At 39.1% G+C, this 15,536-nt stretch overlaps 1 protein-coding gene across 13 annotated transcripts in view; it reads left to right on the forward strand.

The window, feature by feature from the left end:
- Positions 1-677: 677 nt before the first annotated feature.
- CCDC14 (coiled-coil domain containing 14) overlaps positions 678-15,536 on the forward strand; it is a 40,204-nt gene continuing 25,345 nt past the window's right edge. For 5 of the 13 annotated variants that reach the window (XR_015164477.1, XR_015164478.1, XM_086402612.1 and 2 more), the window contains exons 1-5: positions 678-1,605; positions 8,864-8,919; positions 9,259-9,331; positions 9,580-9,649; positions 9,742-9,864. Coding sequence is in view for 6 of the 13 variants with exons in the window: in XM_086402612.1 (XP_086258738.1) it covers positions 1,432-1,605; positions 8,864-8,919; positions 9,259-9,331; positions 9,580-9,649; positions 9,742-9,864 (496 nt within the window). In the remaining 7 variants the exon portion in view is untranslated. Of the gene's footprint in view, positions 1,606-3,152; positions 3,361-8,863; positions 8,920-9,258; positions 9,332-9,579; positions 9,650-9,741; positions 9,865-10,446; positions 10,542-15,536 lie in introns of those variants that run through there. The other 8 variants (XM_086402696.1, XM_086402633.1, XM_086402642.1 and 5 more) reach the window with 6 other exon arrangements.

The raw sequence follows: 15,536 nt of genomic DNA on the forward strand, positions 1-15,536 counted from the left end.
ATCCTCCTCACCCAGGGATTAAACTGGATTTCTCCTGCATTGCAGGCAGATTCTTCACTGCTAAGCCACCGGGGAAGCCCATAGCTTAGCCTAGCCTACATTAAACATGCTCAAACACAGTGCACTGTCCTCACGCTGTGGTTGGCTGGGAACTGAGGCTCCCTAAGATGCCCAGCGTCATGAGAGAGTATCTTACCTCATATCACTAGGCTGGGAAAGATCAAAATCCAAAATTAAAAGTACAGTTTCTACTGAACACATATTGCTTTCAAACCATCGTAATGCTGAAAAATCCTAGCTGGACCATCATAAATGGGGACTGTCTGTATGTAGTTGGAAAAAGTCTAGAAGGGAATGTATCAATCTAGTGGGAACATGAGTTTTATTTCTTTATCTGCTTCCTAAAATATGCCTGTATTAATTAGGAAAAATCAGTATAAGTTTTGAAAAATCAACTAAGAAAAAACTGAAAACAGTCGAATATGTTAAACACTTTATAGGATAGATGAAGAGGGAAGAGAGAGTTCTCCTCAGTATAATCTAATTCAAAGCTAAATTTATCAAATATCTAGTTTCGCCAAATCACTCAGTACAAGTGTGCAATATATTGGTACATAGATTTCAGCTTTTGGATTATTTTAATGGTAATTAGGACTTGCAAGACGTAGATCTTTTTCTTTCTTACTTTAAAATGAAATAAGTTGGGTTAATTTCTCTCCAGCTCGATTTAAAACAGTAACCCCAAACTCAGTACTTTAAAAACAAAGACAGTCCATTAAAATTCGTGCAGCACGCCAATGGTAAGAATACTGTGCTATTCTTTGTTAACAGTGATTACCTCCACTGAAGAAACAACTATGCCTGGAAGTAAAACTAAAATCGCAGCTAATGAGCACGATTATTAGGCCACAGAATAAAAAATATTAAATTGCTATCAGAATCACACAAAGAAAACAGGGCGTAGGATTGATGTTTATTGATTACCAAGAACAAAAACATTCAAAATGGTATACAAAACACCAACTAAAAATACAGGGTCAAAATCCAGAGACAGTGCAATGCCTTCTGAAACCTATTCGCGTTCTACCGTAGTCCCTTCCTCTGTCGTGGCGGGTCCCCGTTGCCACTTCCCCTAGCAGATGCAGGACAACGGCTCTCCCTCCAGTGGAAGCCCTCGCAGCAGCAAACTCAGGTCTCCCAGGTGATGACGGACTCTGGTCAGCCCAATGCTCCCGCTCCTCGTCCCGCCCTCCTCCGCCCCGCCCCTCTCGGCCCCGCCCCGCCCCAGTCCCGCAGCGTTCGCCGGCGTTCTGTGGACTTCTCTCACCCTGCAGCCGAGTGTGACGAGCCGGGGCCGGGAGGGGTCTATTGCGCAAACCCAAGGCGCCGTGCGGTGGGTCGAAGAGAGGTTCTGGTTGCGCGCCCGGGACTATGAAGCGCAGCATTCGGCGGGCTCCTTCCCGGAAGCGGAAGCTCGAGGGGCGGGCCAAGGGCGGCCGAGAGTCGGCGGCGGTTAATTCCTTTTATCTTGCGGCTTTGCTTCACTCCGCTTGGACTTTACTGAAGCTGCGAGGGATGGTCAGGTCTGGATCTCGACCGGGCCAGGTGAGGTCTGCGGACCTGAGGCGTCCACTGTGGGGGTGGAGAGGGACGGAGGTAGTCCTCGGGCCTGGAGACGTGGAAAGCCCCCTTTGAAAAAAATAAAAACAGTGCTGCCGCGTTAAAAAATGCTGCGACAGGAGACGAGGCGGAGGGTGGGTGTGCGTACCTAATCTTAACGCCCTAACACAGTTGTTCTGCCTGTAGATGTAGATTCTGTTTTAATCGTTGTGGTCCAACTGAGCGCTGGCTTTGGTGTGGTCCCCGGGTTCGAGTCCAGCCTCAGCCGCTGGATGCGTGACTTAATATCTCGGAGCCTCACGACGTTGTTGCATCAACTCCAGGTTCCCAGCTTTTCCAACAAGTGCTGCTATTAGCTGGTTTTCCGTCACAGTTGCTGGTATTTTACTACTAGTTTTTTTTTTAAAGTCTCCCAAGGAGTGTCCCTGCATTTAGCCTCATCCTTCTCAAATGCACACCCCTCATCAATTCTCTGCTAAAAATCCAACTCTGGAACATTTCCCCCCCCCCCAACATAAACATCCCAGTTCTTTGACCTGTCAGCACAGCCATTTTTCGACGTGGCCAGTGCGTTCCCTACCAGCCCCCACCTCCATCCCAGGAATATCCAACGCTCTTCAGCTATTTCTTCCACAGTGCCCTGAGTGCCCGCGTTCTTTCAGGCTTCTGTGCCTTTGCCTTTTGTTCTGCCGAGAATGATGTCCTCTCCCCCTGAAATCTCCACTTTTCATCTCCTGTCCCTTCAGCTCAAGTACCGCTTCTAGAAGCCTTGTCGGGCCCTGTCAACATTTACATTGTTTGGGTGCCCTCAGCTCCCGTTTTGTGCCTTTACTAAAATCCAGGCTAGAGACATTGCTCATCTTCCTATGCTACTAAGCAGTTTATCTCTGTCTTTTCAGGTAATCAGTCAGTCAACCAATAGCAATCAATCAAGCCTTATGCAGACCCTCTACCTAGAGTGGTGATCTCACGCCTCCTTAAGTGTAACCATACCACCCTTCTTTCCCCTTTCATTTTTGCTCTTCCTTTATTTATCAACTCACTTTTAATGCTGTCTCCCCTATTAATGTGAATCTTATACTTTTCCCCAAGGCTTGGCTCAAGACTTTCTTCATGAATGCTTCCAGACCAGTCCCACCCTTATAGTTCTTTCTTTTGTGTTGAATGAACTCAGACTTCGTGCAGTCAGCAAGGGGAAAAACATGGTTTTTGTAGTCATGGTCACCTACCAATTCAGATTCCAGTTCTGCCACTACTGTCATAGTGATAGTAAGCAAAGTACTTTTTACTTCTCTGAGATTTCTTTTTCTTTTCTACAAAGTAGGTGTAATATCCTGCCTTAAAGAATTGAGGAGATTAAATGAGAGAACCTGGTAAAACATCTATTTCACACTTGGCATAAATTGTGCAACACAACGTAGTCCCCTTAAAAACAGCTTATTACTGTCAATAATCACAGCTAACATTTGGGTAGCACTTATGTGACAGGTATTATTCTGTGTGCTTTTACATATGCTGCTGCTGCTGCTAAGTCGCTTCAGTTGTGTCCGACTCTGTGCGACCCCATAGACGGCAGCCCACCAGGCTCCTCCCTCCCTGGGATTCTCCAGACAAGAATGCTGGAGTGGGTTGCTATTTCCTTCTCCAGTGCATGAAAGTGAAGTTACTCAGTCATGTCCGACTCTTCGTGACCTAATGGACTGCAGCCTACCAAGCTCCTGTTTCCATGGGATTTTCCAGGCAAGAGTACTGGAGTGGGTTGCCATTTATTCTCATTTAATCTTCACAGTAGGCTTAGGAAGTAGATAATAATCCTCATTTTATAGATGAGGAAGTTGAGGGATGCAGAGTTCAGATAACTTCTCTAGTTATACAGCTGGTTAGCAGTGGAGACAGGCTTTAGACCTGTCTAAAGCCTGACATAGTTGGTGCTGGAGTCCATTTAAACATCTGTTCTTAGGTGTATGACTCTGAACAAGCCACCTTTCTGAAATGTAGGTTCCTACCTCACAGAAATAATAACTAACAGGGTGTTGATTAAGTGGAAATGAAAGTCTTTGAAGACTAAATTATTCCACAAATATAATTTTATCTTGCACTTGTTGGTAGGAGATACAGCTCCTAAGAGGTACTTATGTTTTTCTCAAATAAGTAAAAGTTTCTTGCTAATACTTAGTGGAAGTAAATGTGGGATAAAACAAACATTCTCTTATGTATTGCCATTTGGGGCACTTGTTTTGAAAAGTGGTTTTGCAGTTTGTATCTAGGGGCACTAAAGGCATTAAACAATGAATAACTTATCAAATAATTAAGCTTTCAGTCCTGAATATGAAAAGGTATTTCCAGTATATGAAATGATTTATTTCAGATTTGTATTTTAACTGAAAAATATGAAGCACTCCAAGGGCACATTACTTCCATTTATGAAAATAGTATACAACTGTTAAAATTTTTTGAACTTTTTTAATATGGAAAAAGATTTGAAAGTAAAAACACAACACTCAAAATTGCAACTGTCTGGTCATGATGACTAAATAATCCATATGAAGCCTCAGTAGCAAAGAGTACAGCTAGTGCCTAGATCTTGGTTTCTATTAATAAATACTGTTGTCCACGGGAAGGAATCACTACTTTTTGGGGAAATGGTCAACTCTAGGGTTGGGGCCTGGATATATCAAAGTAAAAAGCTGCACAGCTTCTCACAACACTGAAAAGTCAACTTATGGAATGAGGAAAAATATTTAAAACTACATATCTGATAAAAGGTTCATAATCATAATATACAAGGAACTCCTACATTTCAGTAGCATTCATAGGCAAGGTACTTGAATAGGCATTTCTCCAAAGAAGACATATAGATGGTCAGCAAGTATATGGAAAGATGCTCAATATCACTGATCAGGGGAATGCAAATTGAAGCCACAGCGAGATATCACCTCACACCTGTTGGGATGGCTATCATAAAAACAAAACCAACCCAGAAGATAACAAGTGTTGATGAGGATATGGAGAAATTTGAACCCTTGTACACCATTCATGGGAATGTCAGGGTGCAACTGTTATGAAAAATCATGAAATTTCCTCCAAAATTAAAAGTAGAATTGTTATGTGATCCAGCATTCTCACTTTGGTTGTTTATCCAGGAGAGTTAAACATAGAATCTTAAGAGATATTTTCACTCACATGTTCATTATAACATTCACAATAGCTAAGATGTGATAACAACCTAAATGTCCATTTATGGATTAGTGGATACACAATGGAATATTATTCAGCCTTTAAAAAGGAAGGAAATCATGCTATATGCAACATAAATGTATCTTGAGGATACTTTGCTAAGTGAAATAAGCCAGTTCAGTTCAGTTCAGTCATTCAGTCGTGTCCAGCTCTTTGTGACCCCATGAACTGCAGCACACCAGGCCTCCCTGTCCATCACCAATTGCCGAAGTCTACCCAAACCCATGTCCACTGAGTCGGTGATGCTGTCTATCTCATCCTCTGTCATCCCTTCTCAATCTTTCCCAGCATCAGGGTCTTTTCAAATGAGTCAGCTCTTTGCATCAGGTGGCCAACATATTGGAGTTTCAGCTTCAGCATCAGTCCGTCCAATGAACACCCAGGACTGATCTTTAGGATGGACTGGTTGGATCTCCTTGCAGTCCAAGGGACTCTCAAGAGTCTTCTCCAACACCACACTTCAAAAGCATCAATTCTTCAGCTCTCAGCTTTCTTTATAGTCCAACTCTCACATCCATACAAGACTACTGGAAAAACCATAGTCCGACTAGACGGACCTTTGTTGGCAAAGTAATGTCTCTGCTTTTTAAAATGCTGTCTAGGTTGGTCATAACTTTCCTTTCAAGGAGTAAGTGTCTTTTAATTTCATGGCTTCAGTCACCATCTGCAGTGATTTGGGAGCCAAGAAAAATAAAATCAGCCACTGTTTCCCCATCTATTTGCCATGAAGTGATGGGACCAGATGTCATGATCTTAGTTTTCTGAATGTTGAGCTTTAAGCCAACTTTTTCACTCTCTTTAACTTTCATCAAGAGGCTCTTTAGTTCTTTACTTTCTGCCATAAGGGTGGTGTCATCTGCATCATTCTGTTTATATGAGGTATCTAAAATAGCTAGACTCATAGAAACAGTAAGTAGGGTGGTTGTTGCCAGGGGCTGGAGGGAGAGAAATGGAGAGATGCTATTCAGTGGGCATAAAGTTTTAGTTATGTACAATGAATAAGCTCTGTTAGATTTATGAGATATATCTAAGAGATCTGCTGTAAACATGTGGAATTGAAGTGAAAGTGAAGTCACTCAGTCATGTCTGACTCTTCAACCCCATGGTATGTAACCTGCCAGGCTCCTCCATCCTTGGAATTTTCCAGGCAAGAATACTAGAGTGGGTTGCCATTTCCTTCTCCAGGCAATCTTAATCCAGGGATGGAACCTGGGTCTCCCACACTGAGGGCAGACTCTACCGTCTGAGCCACCAGGGAATCCCATAAACATCATACTACAGTTAACAATTGATGTACACTTAAAATTTGTTGAGGGTAGATTTCATGTTACCACAATGGGGAGAAAAAAAAAGCCGGGGGGTTGGGGGGTGGGGTGGGACCTGGAGATCTTTATTGTAAGGAATGGCTCAAAAATAATGGTGATGTGTTGAAATGATACAGGGACTGGTTTGAAAAGACTCCTATTGGCAGAATCTGGGACAGTTTGAGCATTAATATAAATAATGATAATCATCAGAACCCATTAAATAAACTAGGAATCAATGAGTCCATACTAGCGAACAAAGAAGTACTTCAATGAAGTACTTCACTAAGGTTGAATGCCAGCTAATAAATCTAGAATGAATGATGTAAGTTAGAAAAATCACCTATTTGACAAATGATTAAGGCAGGAATCCTCAATGAATGCTACTCGATGAAAGTTTGATGAATAGGATGTCTGCATAATCTTCAAGTATCTCCCCACAAAATGCTTAATATTTACAAAGGAAAAAATAGTAACCTGGTGAAAAATCTGGCAGGCACCACCTTAAATAATCAAACTTTACATCCCTAGTAATGGGACAAACTAATATATGCCTGCTCATACGATATTGAGATAAATACAACATTCCTTTTGTGATATTCCTGCCAAAAAAGCACAACCTGAATCTAATCAAGGGGAAGCAGACAAGTCTAAATGCTTACCAGAGGGACATTCTACCAAAGTAACTGCTCATATTCTTTGAATATGTCAAGGCTGTAAAAGACAATGAATGACACCTCTAGGAACTGTTCCCGAGTAAAGGAGACAAAAGAGAAATGACAGCTTAAAATGCTTCGTATGATCCTGGATTTATGGGATAAGGGCCATAATTTTTTTTTTTAATATAAAGGACAGTATTTTGATAATTGGCAAAATGTGAATAAGATCTGTAGATTAGATTATAGTATGGTTTCACTGTTAATTTCCTGATTTTGATAATTTGGTTTTATGAGAGAGTGACCTTGTCCTTAGGAAATATTTAGGAGTAAATAAATATAAAGGAGTATCATGTCTGTAACATAATCTGAAATGGTTCAGACAAAAAGTAATACTATACATTTTTGAAAGGGAGAAGATGGCAGATGTAGTAAAATGTCAGCAGTTGTGGAATCTTGGTAGCATTATACTGTTCTTTGTACTATTATTTCAAAATAAAGAATACAAAATAAATTTGAAGGGAATCTTCCAGTATCACACTGTTGCAGGGTGCTTTATTCTGGTTAATTTTCTTTACCTGATTTTGTAATATGACCTAATGTGTGTGTGTATGTGTTTCGGTGAAATGCTGAATATAATCTTTCAATTATGCCATCATGCCATATATTTATCTCAACAGTATACTTTTTAAATTCTGAAAGATAATTATTGTGGTAGTTGTTTTTAGACTTAGCATGATGGTTTGGTTTTTTATTATGGTCCTGGACAGGACACCAACATAGATAGTGTGAAAGGAAAGCCCCTTAGGGTCTAGTAGAGTTGTGTTATATGGCATCTTATTTCCGCCAATGTTGGTTCTTGCTGCTGCTTTTTGACTCCCTCATATTCTAAGTTATCTTAAGGGGAAGTGAAACTTTATAATTCCAGAAAGTTTAATAGTAATTGCTCAAAGGTATCTTGAGATGAAATATGTAAACATGCCAAGAAAAATCCTAAGTGTAACTGCCAACAGTGACTACACCTAAAGGGTAAAATGAGGGAGTGAGTAGGAAATTTAACCATGTCTTTCAAAAATTATATTTTGAATAGATATTATATTTAAATAATGTGAAGTTATTAAGATATAAAAACGTATACCATGGAAAGTCTCCCTTGTTCTGTCCCCCAGATTCTGAGTTTCCCTCCCCAGAGGCAAGCACAGTTGACTTGCTTCTTGTGTAACTCCCAGCGTATTGGATGTGTGTAGAAGCAAATGAGTAGAGTTTTCATGTGCTGGTCTTGTCAGGCATTCTAAAGAATGTGGAAAAATAGAATCAGAGTTATGAACTCTGCCCTATGTCTTGAGTTAATGTATTTTGAAGACCTAGGGGAAGTAGAATATTTTGAGGGATTGAGTATAGTCCAGACTTACTATAGTAGATACTTCTGGTTAAAGTAAAATTTCAACTTCAGTCTTCAACTTACATAAGACTTAAGGAACAAAGGTATGTGTTGCTTGCTTGACAGTTTATATAGAAAAAAAAATTTATGAGTTCAGTTGTAATAGTGGATTTTATTAAAATTAATAACATGGTACATATATAAAATGGAGTATTATTCAGCCTTAACAAGAAGGAAATTTTGCACATGCTGCAACATGTATACTATGAAGATACTGTCCTAAGCAAAGTAAGCCAGTCACAAAAGGACAAATACTATCTGGTTCCATTTATATGAGATTCCTAGAACAGTGAGACCAAAAGTAGAAGGGTGGTTACACCAGGTACTTAGGAGAGGATTAGAGATTAATGATTAATGGGTACAGAATTTCAGTTTGGGAAGATGACAGAGTTCTGGAGATGGGCTGTAGTGATGGTTGCACAACTGTGAATGTGTTTAATGCCACAGAGCTGTATACTTTAGAATGGTTTATTTTATGTTATGTATGTTTTACCAAGTGAAACAAAAGGAAACAATAACATTTTAGGTTTTGTCAAAACAGTATACTGAGAATATGATAGAAAAATATTTGTATATCTCCTATAATATAATGCATCATGTCATAGGTAATACCTTCGGGAAAGCACACTGGACCTGCTAAATTAACAAATGGAAAGAAAGGGTAAGTACTTAAGAAAGTGTCCAACTTCAGGAATTCTCAAGAGATTTTCAAGTCTATGGGATGGACTAAATTTTTCCTACCCCAGAGATCTAAGTGAGGGTCTCTACTTTCACAAAACTCTGGGGAGAAACCTTTCATATCTCTACCCATGTTGATCATTTTAGTCTTTACAACCTTCATAAAGTCCTGCATAAATCCATCTTTTGCATGGTTGAACAAGCTTTCTTATCCAACCTTTGGTGGAAAGAAAGTGTCTTTTTAGAATGTATTTTGGGAAAATATATTATTTGTAATTATATTTGTGTTATATGTAAATGTATTAACAAACTTGTTTTCTAGGACCAATTTGAGAAAGATACCCCGTTTTAATGCAGATTCTGGCTATCCCACTCACTCTGATTCAGAAAGTCAGGTAAGAGTAAACTGAATAGATACAGTGTATACTGTTTAATTAGTTTTCAGGTAAAAGTTAAGAAGTGGAAATAAAAATTCAAAGGTGAAGTATTAATTGTCCTGACAAAGAACGAAGACTTTTTTGCTTTAAAACATGTCTTCTACCAATAATAAATTGCTTCTAAATAAGGAAATTTTTAAATTACAGAATTTTTTTTCTGTAGTAAAATTTTATGTACAAATTTCTATGTGACTTTCTCCTTACAGACTGAAACTGTACAGGGGCTTGATGGCTGTGCGTCTTTGCTGCGGGACATTTTGAGAAATGAAGATTCAGGTTTTTTTTTTTAAATGCTTCTTTGCTGATCACCTTTTCTCAATTAAGTAATTCTCTTAATGCTAATGAATTTTTGTTTTAATCATTAATAGGTTCAGAAATAACATATTCAGAAAATAGATGTAACCCCAGACCTGTAGAAACCAAAAGATACAGATCCAAAAAGAAAGGACATGAAAAACATACTGTGCCTTCTGTAGTCCGGAAGGAAATTTGTAAGTATTTTTTTATCTTATTTATTTAAATATGATACTTAATTATGGGAGTTTTGATAGATTACTGGGGTTATGCAGTTGGGCTTACATTTTAATAATACTGGTTATATAGGTGTGTGTGTGTGCTTGTGATTTTTTTTCCCTCTATTCAGTTTCTAATTGCTGAATGCTTTGCCAAGAAGAAAAGTAGAAAAAAAAAATGGTTAGGTTTTGTAGGAGAATAGTTCAAACCCAGAATGATATTCACAGATTGATTGGGTTTCATATTTCATTGGGTGTTTTATATTTCAATGTATATTTCATATACATTGGGTGTATATTTATTGTTTTAAAAATACTATATGTGTATACATATATTCTAAGTAGGATCCATAGCTCAATTTTTCAGCTGCACAGTTAGAAGATATGGTAACAGGAAGGTAAAATTCCAAGTTGGATAGTTATGTAAGGAAAAAACTCTGCCGCTGATTGACAGTGACTGTAGCCAAGGATGGTTAACACTCACAGTTAACTTGCTGACCTAAGTGGAATGATTCAGTAAGCAGTTTAGAATAAGCAAGTTTTGATTATGTTGTTCCACAGAGGCCTATGGAACATGGTAGCCCAAAATAGAGATGAAAAAGTCCATAATGGGATTTCAGAGCATCAAGAATGGAACCAGCTAGTTCACAGTTCAGGTGGGCCAAAAATGTTAGTACAGCAGAGTACAGTAAGATTTAGCTTAGGTAAGGGGTTTGAGTCATGTACAGCACTAGTTCTGGGTATTAGAGATCAGGATTCAGGCAAAGAGGCTGAAATTCAGATGGTCTTGAGTCAGAACCAAGGCTGAGAAAACAACTTCCTAACCTATCTTGGAGGCCAGTTGCGTTTAGCCTTGTATTGTCTTGACCTGTGCCACTTAAGGTGGCAGTCTCAAGCCACATGTGACTGCGGAGCATTCCAAGTATGGCTAACACAACTAAGGAACTCAATTGTAAATGTTATTTAATTTTAATTAATTTAAATTTAAAGCTGATACTTGACCTAGTTATTAGAAAACTTTTAAAGTATGTTTGAAATAACTTGGTAAATGAATCTACTTTTTTCAACTGTAAAGTTTATTAAACCTAAATACAGATCAAGGATTTCTGATAAAAATTTACCATCCGGATTGAGATGTGCTTTATAATAAAAATACACAGTATGCTTAGAATATTTAATGCAAAAAATAAAATATCTCAGTGATTAATGTTAATCACATATTGTAATGTTAATATTTTGGCTGTATTGATTTGAATAAAACATTATAGTAGTTAATGTTACCTATTTTAATTTTTTAATGTAGTTCTTGGAAAATTTTAAATTGCTTATATGATTTACATTCTATTTCAGTGGGACAGTATTGGTCTAATCCAGGGTGAGCATACTACAGCCAGTTTTGTTTTATTGTAATGTTTAGTTATTTTGTAACTGAAGCTTTATCAGAGCACAGTCATGCTAATTCATTTTCATTTATGTATTTTCTATGGTTACTTTCGTGTTGTAGGAGGAGACTTGAGTAGTTGTGGAAGAGACCATCTGGCCTGTTTAAAGCATAATATGTTTATTCTCTAGCCTTTTAAGAACAAGTATGCTCACCCCTGGTCTAACTCTTAAAGTAGAAACCTATTTTGGAGGACTGATGGACAAAGAAAGGAGTGGTAGTACATGGTCAGCGATGGTGCCATGGTAGCAACTTGTTGGATCCTAACTTAACTATTTGTTCAGAGTTCCCACAGAGTTCAGTCGATAAGTCATGTCCAACTCTGCGACCCCATGGACTTCCAGACTTGTTCTTCCTTCACTATCTCCCAGAGTTTACTCAAACTCATGTCCATTGAGTCAGTGATGCTATCCAACCATCTCATCCTCTGTCACCCTCTTCTTCTGCCCTCAATCTTTCCCGGCATCAGTGTCTTTTCCAGTAAGTCGGCTCTTTGCATTAGGTGGTCAAAGTATTGGAGCTTCAGCATCAGCCCCTCCAATGAATATTCAGGGTTGATTTCCTTTAGAATTGACTGGCAAGAAAGAGTAGATAGGAACACCCAAATTAAGATAGGGGTTTTATTTATGAAGAAACTCATTACAAACTCGTTAGAGTATAAGGGAACCACAAGGGATTCTGCTAGCCCAGTGCTAGCAGCATGAACAGAACTGTTATTATCCCTAGGTCTTAAGGGATGAGGTGAGGAAGAGGTTACTGGGATTCAGCTAGAGATATTGTTCTGTTAGAGTAGGCCACCTTGAGAGGAGAAGTGAGCTTTAAGGGACAAAGCCAGCCCAAGGTGGCCTCATAGAAAGGGAGTTTGAAATATCTTGAATGCATGCTTTTTCCTCTCTTTGATAATGCCACAATTCCCATTGGATTGGACCCAACCGGAACCCTGTTGATGTATATCTAGTCAGGGATCTGATTTTCATTCTTACAAGCTAATGAATTATCCTTACTATGTCGTGCATGTTGACAGGAGACACAAGACTCTTGGGTCAGAGACAAAGGTACTGTGCTCATAGCACAGCTAGCAGCATGCACATTAGCATGTTTGTGTCGGTTCTGCCTCACTGCCAACTGCCAGTGGGATGGTACGATGGACCCACGGGGAAACTGCACATGCTGAAGAACACTGAGCTTGGGGAATTCATTGCTTTGGTGGTAAGCAGTTAGAACGCCTATACTTGACTGAGGGAAAAACATCACCTTATCCCTCAACGTTGCTCAGTATAAACACAGCCCTGAAAAATGTCCCAGGTACAGAGCTTAGCTCAAAGCCTTACTTTTTCTTTGGTAAACCCAGCAAGACATGTAGGAGCACAAGAGACCCATAAAGGAATGTCTCTTAATAATGTAATCCATACAGAGTAGCATCCCAGAGAGAGCAGAGCAGAGTGGAGATGGATAGAAGGTGGGTTTGCTGAAGCAAATGAGAGAGATCTGGCATTCGTAGTCCCTAGCATTAAATTCCTATTTGGATTAGAGTCAGACCAGCAGTTCTGGCCCGTTATCAGTATATAATATTCTTATTGTCCTTTCCCCTACACTGTCATCATCAGAAGTTAGGACCTACTTGCAAAGGACAGTCTCCATTAGGGTTATAGTATAAGAAGTGGTTCCCATTGACCAAGGTTTATTCTTTGGACGCAGAAACCTCTTTCCCTTTGGTTAAATTACTTCATCTTTCTTTGATTTATCACTGTAGCACTATCTGGAAAGGATCTTTTTTTTTCTTTTTTTGTAGTTAACAGCTGTTAGCCAGTACAAGGTTTTTGCTCTGTTAATCACAGTGCCTAAAATACACAAAAGCTGGGACTTCCCTGGTGGTCCAGTGGTTAAGACTCTACACTTCCAATGCAGAGGGCACAGTTTGATGCCTGGTCGGAGAACTAAGATCCCACATGCCACTGGATATGGCCAAAAGATTTTTTTTTAATAAAATAAATAAAAATGCCCTTTATCTAAAAAGCACAGTTTCTGACAACTAATAGGCAAAACTGCATTTCCTTCCTTTTTCATCTCTCCACAAGTGAGATAGTCATAATTAGAATTTTAGGAATTTATTATAGCATGTTAACTAGTATCTACATATCATTTTAACTTTAACATATGTTATCTTACTATTTTGTGTTACTGTCTTCTGGGGTTTGGGCTCCTTATGTATTTTCGGTCTGGGACCTGCCAGATCACTGGGTGTCTATGGAGTCACACCCACCCACCCTGTTGCTTACTTAGAGGAATGAGGCAGAAAGGCAGTTCCAAAAATGCATTGAGAGCTTACCCAAGAGTGCACCTGACATTTAAAAAAAAAACAACCATTTTTTAATAAGCAGCTACTTACGTTTTGATAACTATTGAATGCTGTGGTCACATGCTCCTACCTTCAGTATCATATATATATTTCTGCCCTCATCTTGGAGAAATAAACCACTACAGGCAGAATATTTTTAGCATTGATGGCCCCCATCAAGGCCAAGTGTTCTCTGTATTTCAAATTATAATAGGCATCCAGCAATGCCTATCTGCAGTAGGTGTTTATTCCATATTTGGGTGGCAAGAATTATCTAAAAATTGTACATCCACTTAATGGTTTTTAACTTGTCTTGGATAAATTGTTTTAAGATTTTTGTGTCTTAAATACAGATGTACAACATTATAAGTAGAGTTTCACATAGATTGAGTTAATGGAGAAGTTAAGTAAGATATGTTAATTCTAAAGCTTTGAATTTTAAGAACTATTTGAAGTGTATTAATTTATGTTGGGTGATGGCATCTGCTAGCAAAGGCAAAATATCGTAGCTTAACTTAATCAGAGATTAAGACAGAATGTGGTCCACTGGAGAAGGGAATGGCAAACCACTTCAGTATTCTTGCCTTGAGAACCCCATGAACAGTATGAAAAGGCAAAATGATAGGATACTAAAAGGGGAACTCCCCGGGTCGGTAGGTGCCCAATATGCTACAAGAGATCAGTGGAGAAATAACTCCAGAAAGAATGAAGGGATGGAGCCAAAGCAAAAACAATACCCAGCTGTGGGTGTGACTGGTGATAGAAGCAAGGTCTGATGCTGTAAAGAGCAATACTGCATAGGAACCTGGAATGTCAGGTCCATGAATCAAGGCAAATTGGAAGTGGTCAACAGGAGATGGCAAGAGTGAACATCGACATTCTAGGAATCAGCAAACTAAAACGGAATGGAATGGGTGAATTTAACTCAGATGACCATTATATCTACTACTGTGGGCAGGAATCCCTCAGAAGAAATGGAGTAGCCATCATGGTCAACAAAAGAGTCCAAAATGCAGTACTTGGATGCAATCTCAAAAACGACAAAATGATTTCTATTCATTTCCAAGGCAAACCATTCAATATCATGGTAATCCAAGCCTATGTCCCAACCAGTAACACTAAAGAAGCTGAAGTTGAATGGTTCTATGAAGACCTACAAGACCTTTTAGAACTAACATCCAAAAAAGATGTCCTTTTCATTATAGGGGACTGGAATGCAAAAGTAGGAAGTCAAGAAACACCTGGAGTAACAGGCAAATTTGGCCTTGGACTACAGAATGAAGCAGGGCAAAGGCTAATAGAGTTTTGCCAAGAGAACGTACTGGTCATAGCAAACACCCGCTTCCAACAACACAAGAGAAGACTCTACACATGGACATCACCGGATGGTCAACACCGAAATCAGATTGATTATATTGTTTGCAGCCAAACATGGAGAAGCTCTATACAGTCATCAAAAACAAGACCAGGAGCTGACTGTGGCTCAGATCATGAACTCTTTAGCACCAAATTCAGACTTAAATTGAAGAAAGTAAGGAAAACCACTAGACCATTCAGTTATGACCTAAATCAAATCCCTTATGACTAGACAGTGGAAGTGAGAAATAGATTTAAGGGCCTAGATCTGATAGACAGAGTGCCTGATGAACTATGGAATGAGGTTCATGACGTTGTACAGGAGACAGGGATCAAGACCATCCCCATGGAAAAGAAATGCAGAAAAGCAAAATGGCTGTCTGGGGAGGCCTTACAAATAGCTGTGAAAAGAAGAGAAGTGAAAAGCAAAGGAGAAAAGGAAAGATATAAGCATCTGAACGTAGAGTTCCAAAGAATAGCAAGAAAAGATAAGAAAGCCTTCCTCAGCGATCAATG

Source organism: Bos grunniens, chromosome 1, assembly GCF_055505025.1.
Source record: "Bos grunniens cultivar Pamir isolate PY7600 chromosome 1, Bosgru_T2T1.0, whole genome shotgun sequence".
NCBI lineage: Eukaryota > Metazoa > Chordata > Mammalia > Artiodactyla > Bovidae > Bos > Bos grunniens.